The 17,447-nt window shown below is 38.0% G+C and overlaps 1 protein-coding gene across 1 annotated transcript in view; it reads left to right on the top strand.

The window, feature by feature from the left end:
* The first annotated feature begins 547 nt into the window (after positions 1 to 547).
* LOC140166976 (uncharacterized) overlaps positions 548 to 17,447 on the top strand; it is a 142,275-nt gene continuing 125,375 nt past the window's right edge. The window contains 2 exon segments of the mRNA XM_072190459.1: positions 548 to 611; positions 10,515 to 11,648. Of these exon segments, the coding sequence (XP_072046560.1) occupies positions 11,061 to 11,648 (588 nt within the window). The 5' untranslated portion in view covers positions 548 to 611; positions 10,515 to 11,060.

The following is a 17,447-nucleotide window of genomic DNA, read 5'->3' as shown; positions in this document are numbered from 1 at the left end:
ATTACATATATGTACAAATTATTTTTATATAGGATAGAAAAGAAGGAAAATTAATATTTTAAGCAAGAAATTAAATTTGACCTTTGACCGATTTTGACAGGTATAAACATTACACATGGATGCAATGGACAAAATAAAGTGGTGCTGAGTTGGCCAATTTTAGTCATTATTATGTTTTGATGGATCCAAGTTGTGATAATATTGGATCCAAAACATAATAATGATAAAATTGATGCTTTACTTAATATTTATTGGTCTCGCTATGAGTTGTAAAATATTGGACTCGACTACGTCTCGTCCAATATTTTAAAACTCATAGCTCGACCAATAAATATGGGCTCAACCGATCCAATTTTATATCATTATAAACGTGGTGAATTTATTCTCAGCCGGATATATGTTTTGTGGTTAAGGTTATGCATTTTATGGGATTGGTTGTTACAACTTTAGAGGCCAGTGGCATTGGTAAATGAAGCGAAAAATACCACGATTATTTGGCTCACACTGTAAATATCCAATCAATCATCATCATGATGATCATGATCATGTGCATGATGTGTGCAATGTCATGCCATGCATATAAATGCAGATAGTGAGCATACACATTAAAGGTAGGTGATCAGGGTCCATTTCACTCAAATTTACAAAGCTTCGTAAGTCTCGAAATCATTCGTAACTTACGATGAGTCGTAAGTTCCATTCATTAAACTTACGAACGGTGCCCTTCGTAATAGGATATGCGCAACTTTACGAACGGTTACTTGAGTTACGAAGGGTTTTAAGTTTAGTGAAATGGACCCCAGATATTTTTCGTATTGTGTTTTGTACCTCACATTGAGGCCTGTACCAAAATAATCCAGTTCCCAAGTTGGAAGGTAAATTGCACTAGCCGTTTTGGACTTATAAAAAGCAATATTAATGTGTGATTTGCATAAAGAATATAGATTCCTATTTAAATGTTTGTTTTCACTGATATCCCTTTTAATTTCGAGCCAAACAAATGAGATATAACGAAGAAAATTGCGATTTCATTCCAGCGCCTACAATGCGTGTACCGTACTACGCTCGTCAATTGTAACAGGTAATACTACACAGAGCATCACGCTCGACGTGTGTACACATAAGCTAACATCCACGGGAAATGTTACCAAGCAGTCGATCGATGAACTCTGAAGAAAACTGGGTCGACCTAGTCCTAGTAACTAGGAAGACCGAACACAGACATAATCATATGGACGTTCAAATGAGCCTGTTCTATATCAGATAATACCCTATGTAAAAGTAAATGTCGTCACGTTCTCAGTTACTGGGACTAGGGTCGACCTGGTTTTAATACAAAAAGTTAAATAATTTACTGTTATTAAAGCACTTCATCAGGCTTAGTTGTTTACGAGGTATTTTAGTACACCACTGGGCATTATAATTATGCAAAAAGTAGAAATCCGAGTGAAATTGAGGGCGTCGCTGTGAAACAAATCACACATTATGGCTTTTTAAAAGTAAAAACGTGTTTCTGTTTCACAACCGTACGACCCATAGTTTATAGAACAGTTTTAGGCAAAATCAAATTGGTCCTCAAACCACATCATTTTATATACCCTGGCATCGGATTAAAGCCCTTGAGTAAAAAGAGCCAAAACTGAAAAACCTTTAGCACTTTCCATAACAAAGGGCAATATCCCTAAATATTGCCACTGTTTTCAATATTGAAATCCCTCTAAAATTACATGCGATTATCTCATCACAAAAATAAAAATTATATATTTGGGTCAAGTGAAGATTACACAACTTATTTATGCAGGTTTCCTTGAAAAATCTTTTCTTTTAATTTTCTATGTAAAAATTGTATTGTAGGCCTATTTTTTGACCAATTTGGCGGACTAGCAAATGTGTTAAGGTGGCTGTGTACTCTCAGACATGCATCTTACTACAAATAGGGGAATGTTGTATGTATCTATGTATCTATGTATGTATGCCTATAAAGGCTCCGTCAGTTTCGATCCAAATGTCGCCAAATTCATACGGGAGATCGAGGAATATACGGGGACGTGTTTAAACTTTATTTGGTTGAAAAGCGGTCAAGAATTGGCTGCAAAAACAGTGAAAATATGGGTAAAACGGTGTTTTTGTTATGAAAATCGGTTACCAGCCTACGCGTCACTGCAGCTGGCAGACAGTGCGTCGGCGCCGCGTGCGTAATGCGCACTACGCCAAATGCACGCATAAACGGCGCAGAGCCACGCGAATTGCGAGCCAGAGACCAGTGGACATGATAATACGGAAAGAAGGAAAAATAAAGGACAAAAAGGTACATGGACGGGTCACTCACGGGATTATGATAACGGGTGAAAGTAACTAAATGAAACGGGAACGACGAAACAAAGAAGGAGAGAAACTAATCAGGAAATGTAAGAAAAAAGGAAGCTAAAATAATGAGAACAGAAGTAAATAAAAAACATGGAAACGGGAAATCACAAGCAGCAGGTTCAGATAAATAAAATTTACCGTTTCAATGATTCTACCTGTTCAGTAATTCCTCCTGTTTTAGTGAACGCTCTCCCATTTACTCACCTAGCGGGGACCCACGCGCAGCGCGGGTGTCCCGCTAGTGTAGTAAAAGTGCAATAACTTTGCAATTATTCACGCAAGACATATAAAAGTATACATTTTTATAAAGACAAGACATCAATGAATCTAAATATGGATTTGGTGTAAAAATATAAATTATGAAGAAAATCACAAAAAAGTGAGTTTTTGGCAATATTTGTTTGGTACCGTATTCATTCCAATAAGCGCCCAGGGCGCTTAACAAAGTCATTATGTGTGGGGACTTATTTTTCACATGGTTTACTTAATTTTTTCCTAACAGGCATTTATTAGAGACAAATTTACGTAGGTTATAGAAGGGTCCTGAGACGTTCTAGTAGCTTTTCTGATGCAGAAAATATATTGCATGTTTACACAGGACTTCTATTCCCCCAGCTATTTCACTGTATCAACTTCTATCCGTCACTTAAGGGGGTACTACACCCCTAGCCAATTTTGTGCTTATTTTTGCGTTTTTCTCAAAAATTATAGCGCATTGGTGACAAGTAAGATATGTATATTTTAGGGGCAAGGACTACAACTACTGCACTGAAAATTCAGCAACTCAAGGCAAATAGTTATTGATTTATTGATCAAATATTGGTTTTCCCTCATTTTTGACTGTAACTCCACAACTATTGTCTGTGCTGAAATAAAAATTTCCAGTGTAGCAGGTGTAGTCCTTGCCCCTATAATATACATATCTTACTTGTCACCAATGCTCTATAATTTTGAGAAAATGCAAAATAGGCACAAAATTGGCAGGGTGTAGTACCCCTTAATAACATTTCTCGGAACTGGTAAGGCGTATTGTGATGCAATTTGGTGGAGGGGTGCCATTTGGTAGTCTCCAAATTGTAGCAAGTTTACGTTGCAAAATATGGTAATTAAGTACCTAATTTGCATAATTTATGCATATCAAGCAAAATAACCTTGTGCACAAATTATCTGGAGATCTGTACGAGTTACAGTGATGAAACTTGGCGGAGAGTAGCACAGCCAGCGGTTCTTCATCTGATTTGCTTTTGAGCGCAACATTTGCTAATCGCAAGGTCATTGTGAGGTAATTTGGGGTCATCCGGGGTCAAATCGCCATATATTGTTGCAGGTTCATGAAATTTGGTGGGAACAACTACTGTAGGAAGAAAAAAAATGTCAAGGTCATTTTGGGTCATCCAAGGTAATCCGGGGTCAAATCGCCATATATTGTCGCAGTTTCATGACATTTTGTGGGGACGACCAGCGTCGACCACTGAAACAAGGCAAAAATGTCAAGGTCATTTTGGCTCATTCAGGGTCATCTGGGGTCAAATCGCCATAGACTGCTGCAGTTTCATGAAATTTGGTGAGAATGGCCACCTTAGTGAGGCAAATTATGTTCAGGTCATTTTGGAGTCAAGTGAAATTGCACCGGTTAAAAGGGGGACGCATTGCGGCCGACGCTTTGCGTCGAGAACCGCGCAGGTCGAGAACCGCAAAATTCTTTTATGCATAGCATTATCAGCTTGCACTACTTGGTTTTAGTTGCATTTGCACAAATCACAAAGTTCACTGTCTGGCATACAATTGCTAGACATTTCCAAAATTGTGTAGCAAAGTACAGCCAAAACAAAGAGGTAAAAAAGAGGTACCGTATTGGACATGAAAGAGCAATATCAATGTGTTGGGGTACTGGTTACCTGAATGGGTGCAGACTTCATTCGAAATCTACACCCTTGTGTCAGTGATTCAACTGGAATGGACCATTTTTGGCCTCAGTAGTCTAATTATTTGCATTGACATCTGTCTTATTGAGTCATCTAGATTGTGTATTTAAAATACACAAATAATGAGGACCTTTAATCTTTTTCAAGTGTACATCTACAAGTTCCTCTAAAAGATGTAATTTTCAACACTGAATAAGCCAGGCACATTCCTTTTTTTTATCTTTCTTGAAACATTAAAAAAACAAAAAAAAACAACAACATGATTTCTTGTTGTTTCAAAACAGAAAAAAATAAAGAGCCAAAGTGAAATATTTTCAAAATATATTTCTCATTATGTATGGTTGCCCATCGTTAGTAAGGACAACATGTAAAATTCAAATGCTGTTGCACCAGGCACAGACAGTTTCGATTTAACAATAAAAGTGATCAATGTAATGGTTTTATCCGTCAATATTTATTGTACATAGAATATAGTCAACAGAGTGACTTAATGGCCTTGAGCTGAGTAAAGGACAATGTTTCTAATCTAAAAAAATCAAATGGAAATAATAGAAACTCTGTTGTATGTATTTGCATTTTTATGTAAACTGAAGGATTTAATCTTTTTAACATTTGATTTTGAAAAATTGATTTAATTATAGTCATACAGATAAGAGAAAGTTTTAATTTTTTGAACTTAAAAATTATTTTAACAAAATGTTTTTCTCAGTTCAACACTGGTTTCCAGGGTTGTATGTAAACAAGGGAGGAAGTCTTGAGTTATGTCAATAGACCTTTTTATGATGGAAAATAACATGATAGAAAATAACATTAAATGTTGTAATATAAAGTGCTGTGCTGGACTGGGCCTGTTCATGCCCTGGAGATTGCTGGAGATTGACTGATTGCAATACTCACTCAGTCCAGCAGGTGATTTTCTCAGTCAATGTGGCGTGGACTGAGTGAGTTTTGGAAACCACATCTTCATTTTGTATCCAAGTCTGAGGACTGCAATGCAGCAAGCCCAAAACTGTTTTTCCTGAAAATTTTAAAAATAAAAAATCAAGTAAGAAGAAGTATTGTAGGGTCTCGGCCCAGGAATCTCAGTATGAATTTTTTGCAAAATTGATGGCTAAAATAAATTGTTTGCAAAAAAAAAAATATATCTAACTTTGAAATTAATTATTCGGACCCGGGGATATTTTCTTTTTAAAACTAGAAGTAAATAAAAGGTAGTATTAGTGGGTCTCAGTATGATTTTTGCAAACTTGATGGCTAAAATAAAATCTTTGCAAAAAAATATCTAACTTCAAAATTAATTATCGTTCCCAGGGATAATTTTTTTAAAAACTATAGAAGTAAATGCCAATCCTGTTCAAATATACTTTTTCAATCATGGTAGTGTTTGATCTATGGAATATAATGTATTGAGAAGTCTAGAAAAGAATAGATGATAAATGATCTATATTGTTTATGAATATCAAGTGATCAGTCAAAGTCATATTTCTTAGGGGAAGTCATTATCTGGAGACTGTGCTTTCATTCACAGTGAAATATTCAGTACAGAGAATCAATTAGGAATTGCAAAATATTTCTGAGATGGTTTTTATCTAATTGTAGTACTGGGATTGACATAAAAAAATCTTTTTTTTTGGTAAAACGAAGTGCAGAGATATTTTTGGAGCACACTTAATTTATTTTTCCAAACAGGTTTAGAAAGCTTGGTAGAGCTAGAGAAGGTCCAGGGAGAAGGTATTATGAAAATTGTAAAATAAAAAATAGCATATTTGCTGAGCTCACTTGTGTATTTTAGTATGATATTCAACATTTAAAATTGGATTCCCAACAAAGTTTTCCTGTATATATCTTAAGAGGACTGAGGGCGGCAAGGATTTTTTGCCATATGTAAGGTCGGAGAAAGCAATTTGTAGTATACCAGCATGCAACAAGGGAGAGGGGTAGCAATTTGGGGTACATATTGTTTAGAAATGTCACCTGCCTGTAAGGGCCTTTTGACCAGTGGAAAGGAAAGAAGAAGATGGAGACAAAAGTGATTTGCTCTGTTATGGTGTTAATCCACAAACCCTCCGGGTGTGGATGATAGGACCGGGGATAGCAAGCCAGTGTTTGCCTTTTTTTTGTTGTAAATTGTGATGTATGGTTTGGTAGTGCAGTGGCATAGCCAGGGGGTAGAGTGCCCCCCCCAAAAAAAAATTTCCAGGGACAAAATGGGGATGCTAAAGAACAAAATGAAATGTCCATAAAATGATCAAAAATGGGACTAAAAATGACAAATGGGGATGGAAATGTGATCGAAAAAATTTGGGTTTTCCCCCTCAACTCTCTTGACCCAGAGGCTGACAGTAAAATCGTTCACTTGATTGCTGGGAGTGGCCTTCTTTTCCTTGTTCTCTATCTTCAATGATCTGTTTCTCACTTCTCTTTCCATATAGGCCAGCATGCTTTATATAGGCTTTTTAGCCTGGCTTGTGGCTTGAGCATTTTGTTTGAGCCTGGTCCCATCAGGACCCAAGCGTGTCTCCACACGGAGCAACTGTTTAAACAAACAAACAAACTGAACTAAAATCCTGTCTACACCACTGTGGTAGTGTTAGGGAACATAAATAAGAAATAAAGGAAAGAACCTTCGTACATCAAGTTTATCCTGTGCTATTATAAAAAAAGGTATTTAGATTGTGAACCGGTATTTGCATTTATCATAATTTGATCATTACTTTTACTTTTACGAATTCCACCCCTCCTGCAAAGTTATCTACCACTTGCATGCTAGAGTAGTTAGATACAGCCCTGCTGTGGGGCAGGGGTAAACAAACGGATGAACACCCATTTCCGAAGAAGCCCCTTGTTAGTCTATCATGTAACACAAATGTAGAACTAACATGAACATCAATAAGTAAAGAGCATGCAACTATATAACAATAGTTTGTATTGATTGAGAAGCAACTCCAAATAATATAATGAAGTGACGCCCATGGATATATGTGAGCTTATGTGGGTCAATTACCGCTACCTGTGGGAATTTAGGTGATCGTATCCCAGGATGCATTGTGCATTTCTGGGGGGGGGGCTATCCATCCTAAATTTGGAAAGGTTTTGCTTCAATTGCATATACATACATGCATCCTTTTATGCTATTCCTACAAATATATATATTCTTTAATATAACACTTTTTGCAAGATCAAAAAAGATTAAGATTAAAAGTATACTTTTAAGATAGTGGCCTACTTGCTCCATGAATGTAAATCTTACCATACATAGCTGCAGTGCATTGTGGGATTCTGTTTTGTTAACCTTCGGGTAATACCCGTAGTATGATGTGACAATGTTATATAAACTAGTCCACTTATTAATCAATATGATCAATGGTTTAATTGAAGAAAGCTATACATAATGTGGAAATGGGTGTGAAAAATTGTATTTCATGGAAAGGTACTCCATCATGCGTGGAACCATAGACTCTAGAAAGTAATGAAGAAGATTTTTTGACATAGCAATTAGGTACTGGTATGTAGATTTGTGTAATTTTGTTGAGCTGAACTTGTGCAAAACACTCTTGTATGATGTATGCCTTACTCCTGCTGACCATTTAAATTTGAACATGTGAAGTTTCCAAAGCAACATGTTCTCAAAAATGGATGATCACAGCATGTACATGTATGCTGCATGCGTACTGCATGCTTCACATAATATGTATAATGGTTTTAGGGGCCTGAGCTTTTGATCCTTGCAGGATCTTTATCAAAGGCATTAAATTTGAACAATTGAAGTTTCCAAAGCAACATGTTCTCATGTTAAAGATCCTGCTAGGATCGAAAGCTCAGGCCCCTGAAACTAAATTTCTTAATGTTGTCATTATAATGTTGACAAAACATTATTTTGGCTGCCCCATGTCTAATGACTGCCCAATTATTATTGAACTTTGTACGTTCCTCCTGTGTCTGTCAATTATTCACCTTAAGCCTTTGTGTGTTTGGACCCTTGAATTAGTTACGCCGATGTGCTTATCGTTACTTCACGGCATTGAAATGTGTAGTAACAATGTTTGCTAAGTGATGTGAACATCAGATGACGTTTGGTGATGAGATACATTTGTAAAGGTCCAAACGTAAAGGCTTTTGGGATTTACTGAAAAAGTGAATTGATATCAGTGTCAGTGGTGTAGCTAGGGGTTGTGGCACCCAGAGCAAGGATGCATAATGGCACCCCGGTCCCTGCACTCCGTGCATCCGCGGGTATTCATGCTAGTCGAAAATTTCGCGAAATAAGGGGTGTTTTCAGATGAAGAAACGCGATTCGCGAAACACACAAAAAAGGGGTGTTTTTTCAAACCATGTGTTCGCAAAATTTAAAAAAAAGGGTATTTTCATCGAGCAGCCTACGTGTTTTTACCAGAAAAGGGCATATTAGAAATATCGTTTGTGTTTTAGCGAAAATAGGGGTATTTTCGAAGGGCAAATAATTCGTGAAATCACTAAAAAAGGGGTGATTTTCCCCTGAAAACTTCGCGAAATGAGATGCAATAGGGGGTATTTTTAAAGTTCACCGACAAGCATGAATACCCGCGGATGCACGGAGTGCGGGGACTGGGAATGGCACCTCCCGCAACCATTTTTCCAGCGTGCAAAAATTTGCACAAACACCACTTTAATGAAATTGATCTTTCAATATTTGTGTTGAAATATGCGCGAAGCTTTCACCACTTGGAAGGGGTGCTGAATTGATTGGTTTTTTTATCCACCATCATTTAGGCGCCCCCTAAATGTGGTGCCCGGGGCACATTGCCCCCCTTGCCCCCTAGTTACGCCACTGATCAGTGTTGGTCGAGGTGGCCTCACCCAGGGTAAATAGTCTGTGATTTGGTTACTAGTACTATTTGAGTCTAGTTTCTTTTTGCTTGACAAAATTGGTACATACAGTTTTCTGCAAATGTTGATGTTTTCAGTCCAGTTTCCTGGGTTTGTTTCCAGGGGTGCAGGACTGAAAAGGGGACATTTTGAAAACAAAAAGGTTAAAAAAGAGAGCTCTGCTTTTAACATTTTTATGGAAAAAAGCAGCCCTTTGTGAGTATTTCTTGGGGAGGGTGGCTGCACTCCTGGCTACTGATTTTCTATAAAGGGAACCTTTTTCCCAGATTGGCATTTTGGGGGGTTGCATGGCACCCCTGGCTATGGCTTTGAGACAATACAATGGGGTAAGGATTAAAAAATTAATCTTGTTCAACAAATGACGCATAGCTTGCTTGTGTCACATATATGTAGTTTTAATAACCTTGTCATTCATGTTGATTATTGATTTGTTCACTCTTGACTTGTTATGGAAACGGGTAAAAACAATTACGATATCAATCAATGATTTCTATTTTTGGAACCATTGCACTTTAAAATGAAAATAATACAGTGCTGTGAAAAGTGACATGCAGAGATCGCACATTGTTGACTTAACACCATAGACCGTAAGTCCGTAACACATTGACGATGTTTTGCATAATTTCATTTACATAATGGTTAGTATTTGGTTACCCCTTGAATTTCTCACCAACCAATGAAATCATAAGCTGGAAATGAAAAGATTTTCTATATTTTGTGTCACTTGTGATAAGAAAATCTGTGTGAGCAATGGAGGCAAATTCAAAACCAATGCTCAATCTATGCCAGCATTATGCGATCAGTATACATGTTTATTTATATAGACTTCAGGTTAGATCAGAACGAGGGCTTAGAGCCAGAACTAGATGTCCATTTGTTTTCTCAATTACATATTTACATTTCGGTAACAAATGGACGGTTAATTCTGCCCTCCATAAGAAAATGTAAGTGACATTGGGGTATATGCATGGTCACTTTCGTCTAACTAACTGTTCAAGTGACCATGCATATACCCCAAAGTTACTTGCATTTATTATGGAGGGCACAATTAACCGTACATTTGTTGCCGAAACGAGTAACATGTAATTTAGAAGCCAAATGAACATGCATAGCTAGTTCTGGCTCTAAACCCTGAGAAAATGTTTTGCACTTTTTGCTGCAGCCCAGCCATAATTCTATGACCTATTGACCTATATCTCTTACCCTAACCTTTTAAAACCAAACTCTAATCCTAATATTTTTCCTTTTTGCCACACAATTTTTAAATGCCAAGTGTAGTTATTGACTACCAATGACAAAGTGTATAATTAAACAGCTGTTCTTAACCTATTTGTTTGTTTGTATGTTTGTTTTCAGGGTCAGATCAGTAAATGCGCTGAAACCAAAATGCAGAAACCAGATGCAAAGACTATAGAAGCCGCTCCACAAGGGTGTAATGAATGCATCACCATAACGATGAGAAGAACTGGTCAATATTAACTTGTTAATTACATTAATCATGCAGAAAACCAAGCATTTAACGGAAATATCGCCATGGAAACTGACATGAAATTACATCAATAGTCTGCTTCGAAGACGTACTTACTACCTGGAATTAAGGTCATCATCTTGTGTAAACATAGAGCTCCATCATCACCTGGTTACGAACCATGAATGCCATTGATATAATGACTCTGATTTAGTGCGTATTGACTTCAAGTGGTCATGATGGAAATGTTGTGCAATTTATCAAATGCAATGGAAAATGAGTCAGGTGATATGATTTATTGCAAATCAAGAACTACAGGGTTTAAAATATCTGTTGCAATATGGAAATAGTGTAAATTGTGTATGGTGTATGTTGATCACAAGTGAAAAGATTTGTGCAATTAAAGTCAAATAATTGAGGAAAAAATAACCAAGATGGCGGAACCACCAGGAAAGAACCCTAAAAAAGCAAAAAAAGTTATCTTTTACAAGAGCGGTGACACCAACTTTTCTGGATTGCATATGGCAGTCACCCAGCGTAACTATCGCAGTTTTGAATCGTTATTGGATGATTTAAATCAGAAAGTCTGGTTGCCATCTGGTGTGAGGAATATCCATACACCCGGCGGAAAACATGGCGTGGCATCCGTCGACGATTTGGAAGACGGAAAATCATACATGGTGTCATCAACGAAAAAGCCGAAGAGGCTTGATTTGGGGAAGATTAAAAAACCAAAAGTTTGGAGAAATGCCGCTGCTAGGGCATTATCGGCGAATGATTCCAAAAAGAAAGCATCAGATGAGGTTCAAAATGGTAAACCGGGACCAAGAGCGCATAGTTTTCCATTGCCGACTTTGCGGACTCCAAAGCGGGTGGTGTTCATGAAGAACGGAGACCCGCAAACAAAACATATGATTCTGTTGAATCGAAGGACAGCACAGGACTTTGAGGATGTGTTGTTTGATATCAGTGCAGCATTGAAGATGAAAGTGAAGAAGCTGTACTCTCCTGAAGGATTCAAGGTAAGAATGTGTGTGTGTGTGATACTACTCTGTCCTGTCTGGTGGTCTACCATAGGGTGGGGGTCCTGGAGAGAAAATGCCCCTGATCCAATCTTAGGCCCCTTATTAAAGATAATAAATTGGAGAAATTTCCGCATGCCCCTTCTTCCCCAATTTATAAGACATTCTGAAAATGTCCACTCTTTGGTCCCAGAACTGTAAAAATTTAAACAAATTTATCATATTTTTGCCTTTTCCCCGCTACCTCCCCGTAAATAAGTTTTATAGACATGCCTGACCACAAAAACACCAAAAAGTAAGGCTCCTTTTCAGAGAATATAATGTGAATTATAGATCAGCTGTCATGCACAGCAGAGATGACATTTCAAAACTAAACTGAAATTTGTTACTTTGTTTTTATATGCATTTTATTATTGTACCTATAGTGTTTCTGATTTACATCAGGAAGGAACATCACCCAAACATAAAATTATAAAATTATAAACAAATTATTATGTTTGTGGGTGTGGGGGTGTGTGTGTGATATGTCACAATTTATGACATTAGCAAACATATCAGTAGATACCACAAAGTTTCACTCTGCTTTCTTTTGTTGCTTGTTCATAGTTTCTCATGTTATCTTTGGTAGATAGTAAATGTCTTCAGTATGCTATCTATAGTAGACAGCATATAAACTGTTCACTAAAAGTGTCTTTACACAAAAACAAAAGTGATAATTTGAAGATTATTACCATATGTTGATACCTCATTCGGCAAAATGCCAATTTATTTCCCCATCTTCTACTATCTACTACTTAAAAAAGCATTTCAAAAATAAAATGACAAATAGCAACACAGGAATATCTATAACAGTGTACCTGTACAATGTAAAGAAGCTTACAATTGTCAATTTACATGAAACAACAGTTCTGGGTTCGAAAGCGGCAAAGCATGAAAAATTAATTACACAAAAAATATGCATGATATTAGGTGCATTTCTTTTAGCTGTCTTTAAGTTATTTGCAAGTCATGTAAATTTCTACATATTTTACATCCCATTTACATAATTCCATGTGAAAATTCCTACGTGCCTGTGTACTATCACATACTCAGGAAAAAACACTCAATGTACATGTAAGTGCTTTGTCTCAGCAGCCAATAGGCTTAAGCCTTACGTGTGGACAATGTTAAATGTGACCCTCTGACTAAAAGCTGGCACAACGTTTGTAATTTAAATTCTTTTTCGTTCATTTTTTGACCAAATACTCTTAAAAGGATGGACAGAATTTAAAACAACTGTTTGAAACAGACTGTTTGCCTTTTAGATAAACTTTGAAAATGGGTAAAGTTGTTTTTGGACCACCATGTATAGCAAAAGCGAGTTGTTTATCGAGGTACCTGGTAGCACATGGGGTATATCTGGAAATCGCACCTGTATTAATATCCCTGTCCCTGAATGTGATTGGTGTAAAATCTTGTGAGTGATGACAACCAATCATTGCACTCTGATATAAAAATAATTTCACATATAATGAAAATAATGATGCCAGCGTTTGGATTTTTTGACTGTCAATGAAGGTGAAATTTCAATTTCTTTCATATCCAATGTGCGTCATTAATAAATACTAGGCGGTTACCCGTATTTGGCGGTTCTCGGCTGTCGCGATTACCTGGCTGATGGTGACTGTACTCACCAAGTTTTATGCCCATAGGACAGTTTTTACTAATTTGACCTCAGATGACCCCTTGTGACCTCGAAATGACCTTCCAAAATTTGGCTCTAAATGTTGACTGTACCCACCACGTTTCATGCCCATATGACAGTTTTTAGTAATTTGACCTTGGATGACCCCAAAATGACCGTCCAAAAATTTGACTCTAAAAGTTGACTGTACCCACCAAGTTTCATGCCCATACAACATTTTTTACTAATTTGACCTCAGATGACCCCTGGTTGACCCCAGATGACCCCAAAATGACCGTCCAAAAATTTGACTCTAAAAGTTGACTGTACCCACCAAGTTATCATGCCCATACGACAGTTTTTACTAATTTGACCTCAGATGACCCCTGGATGACCTCGGGTGATCTTGGCCCACTTACCGAAACAAACTTGTTCTGTCTGAGGTCCAGATGCACCCACCCACCAAGTTTGAGGAACGCACGAACCCTAGTCTCTGAGAAAATAGGCGGAAAACAGTTTTTACTACTTTGACCTCAGATGACCCCTGGGTGACCTTGACCCACTAACCAATACAAACTTGTTCCGTCTTAGGTCTAGATGCACCTACCCACCAAGTTGCATGACCATATGACAGTTTTTACTAATTTGACCCCTAGATGACCTCTGGTGACCTTGACCCACTAACCAATACAAACTTGTTCTGTCCTGGGTCAAGACGCACCCACCCGTCAAGTTTGAGGAACGTGCGACCCCCAGTCTCCGAGAAAAACAGTTTTTACTAATTTGACCCCTGGATGACCTCGGGTGACCTTGACCCACTAACCAATATAAACTTGTTCTTCCTCATACCAAGCTGCACCCACCCACCAAGTTTGAGGAACGTGCGACCCCGGTCTCCGAGAAAATAGGCGGACAGACACACAGATAGACAGACAGATAGATAGACGATGCGTATTATTATATAGACTAGGCGGTTACCCGTATTTGGCGGTTCTCGGCTGTCGCGATTACCTGGCTGATGGTGACTGTACTCACCAAGTGTTATGCCCATAGGACAGTTTTACTAATTTGACCTCAGATGACCCCTTGTGACCTTCCAAAATTTGGCTCTAAATGTTGACTGTACCCACCACGTTTCATGCCCATACGACAGTTTTTAGTAAGTTGACCTTAGATGACCCCAAAATGACCGTCCAAAAATTTGATTCTAAAAGTTTACTGTACCCACCAAGTTTCATGCGCATACGACATTTTTACTAATTTGACCTCAGATGACCCCTGGGTGACCCCGGATGACCCCAAAATGACCGTCCAAAAATTTGACTGTACCCACCAAGTTTCATGCCCATACGATAGTTTTTACTAATTTGACCTCAGATGACCCCTGAATGACCTCGGGTGATCTTGGCCCACTAACTGAAACAAACTTGTTCTGTCTGAGGTCCAGATGCACCCATCCACCAAGTTTGAGGAACGTGCGACTCCTAGCCTCCGAGAAAATAGGCGGAAAACAGTTTTTACTAATTTGACCTCAGATGACCCCTGGGTGACCTTGACCCACTAATCAATACAAACTTGTTCTGTCCTAGGTCAAGATGCACCTACCCACCAAGTTTCATGCCCATATGACAGTTTTTACTAATTTGACCCCTAGATGACCTCTGGTGACCTTGACCCACTAACCAATACAAACTTGTTCTGTCCCGGGTCAAGACGCACCCACCCGTCAAGTTTGAGGGTTTTTACTAATTTGACCCCTGGATGACCTTGGGTGACCTTGACCCACCAACCAATACAAACTCGTTCTGCCTGGGGTCAAGATACACCCACCCACCAAGTTTGAGGAACGCGCGACCCCCAGTCTCCGAGAAAAGAGGCGGACAGACAAACAAACAAACACACAAACAGACAGATTCTGGTGAATTATAGTAGGATTACGTCACTTATTAATGTATTGGTGCATCAACTTTACACGATGGTAAAATGTCACATTGTGTGACATCCTATGGGCCAGGACGGAGCAACGTCATGCCGGTGAAAACAACCAAGTGCCGGTGAAAACAACTTGCGCAGATCAATCAAATTAGCTCACTGGACTGTGCGCCTCTGCGAATCGCAAGCGTTACACTTTGCGCTGAGTGCGTGCTTGGAATGTTTTGTTTTTGAGCTGCAAGTTGCCAGTAAAATTTGCTAAAAATAACCCAAGTCCGCTCTCTCCTATAGATATATGACGGTCATTGAACAAATGACATGCCATTTCGGGGGGTTGTATAGTGCGTCATACAAGTGTGCATAAACATGATAATGTACATGAGCAATGGTGTATCAAGTGTAATTAATTAAATTTGTATGTCTTAATTGAAAATTGGTAAAATTTATCATTTTTCTAAATTTTCATAGATTTGAAATTTGGCAAGATGATCATTCTCCCACATTTTCAAACAATTTCCAATTTGTATTTTCAATCAGGAGGCTTTATTGGTTTGAAAATGATAATTTTGCTGGTGTATCAATTCACTCTATGATTGGAAAAATTTATGAAAATTAATCTAGATTAAAATTGACTATACTAAAGAAGATTTAATATCATGGCAAATTTACCATGGTAACAATATCCAGCTCATCATTATTAAATTTTTGATGTCCATTTGCTTGTGATATCAGCTAGTTGTTGCTAGGGAAGCTTTGATAAAACTATTGAAGCAAGACCCACAACAACATGTACATCCACTTGTTGAACATGGATTGTCATGGTTATCCGTAGAAATGAGGCATAACATATTGTAGTAGTAATCATCACACTATCATTTGCCTGATACATACGCATAATACTGTCTTCAGAAATTTTACTAGTTCGGTAGTAGAGAAATTGGTTGAAAATACTGCAAAAACATCTTACTTTCATGGTGACTGCAATTTCTTGGTATTGATGGCTTCATGATCAGGACATTTTGTTTTCTGGACACATCGGGTTGGAAATAATATTGTTGATGCTGTGATTTCTGCTTCTTTATTATTCACTTATTGGAGTGTTGTTGTTACAAAAGACATTTTTAGTTTAAGACTCATCCGGGAGACTCATACATGTAGAATACAAGTTGCAATTTCAGTGAGGACCTGTTCTCCAAATCTTCAATAGATGACTTGAATAGCTGGCTGCTTATGTTATGGTTATATCAGCAAGGAACATCCATAACTTAGTTAAACTGGTTTAATTGAACTGGATTAGAATTTTCCAGAAATTGTTTTTTTTTGGTGTGATTTGAATTCATCAAGAAAATGGAGAATGCACAACATCAGCGGATGACTAACGGTACAAAGAGCAGTATGAGTAGAGTGCGACCTGCATCACAAGCGAGTGTAAAGCGTCCTCAGACTCAGATGTCATTGTTAGCTAGGCCAACAACAAGACAAGGCAGGGCACCGACGCGACAAGGTCGTCCGGCAACAAGACAAGGTATTACATCGACCCGGCAAGGTCGACCTACGACCCGGCAAGGTCAGCAATCATCTAAAACAAAAGAAGAGCCATCTACTAAAAAGTTGATGCACAACCGTTAGAAATGGTCAACGAGGAAAACAATGAAGAACAAGAATCGACAAAGACAGTGCCAAAGACACTTGATTTAAGTCAGTATCGACGCATCATTTATTGTGATTTTTACTTGAACAGTATTGCGGAGAACCCAGTGGAATTGAAAATCATGAAAGGCGTGGATTACCGTATCCTGCCTCAGTTGCTGTGTAAATTGCAAGAGCTTGCTTCTAAAAAACCGGACTGGAACAAGTACCTACCTAGAGGCGTGCACTATGTATTTGATGCCAAGACCAAAAAAGAAATCACCTGTACTGACCAGTTGAAGAACGGCAGACTTTATGTGATGTCATCACGGAATGGGTTTGAATCGAATGTGAAATATGGACAGAAAAAGCGATGAAGCAGAATTTCAAATTGTTTATTAATTTTATTTGATTAGCTGTTGATGCAAATGTGTACAATGTAGCCTCAGCTGGCTTGTGCACTTCATCACTAAATGTGACATGTTATATCAAAAAGAGACACTTTTGGGCAGGTTAATTGTGAGTGTTTTACATATCTTAAATATAGAGATATTTTGCTCTGCAATGGCGTTTTC

Source organism: Amphiura filiformis, chromosome 12, assembly GCF_039555335.1.
Source record: "Amphiura filiformis chromosome 12, Afil_fr2py, whole genome shotgun sequence".
Lineage (NCBI taxonomy): Eukaryota > Metazoa > Echinodermata > Ophiuroidea > Amphilepidida > Amphiuridae > Amphiura > Amphiura filiformis.
The sequence above is the reverse complement of the archived record's forward strand: the minus strand, read 5'-3'. Positions and strand labels throughout refer to the sequence as shown.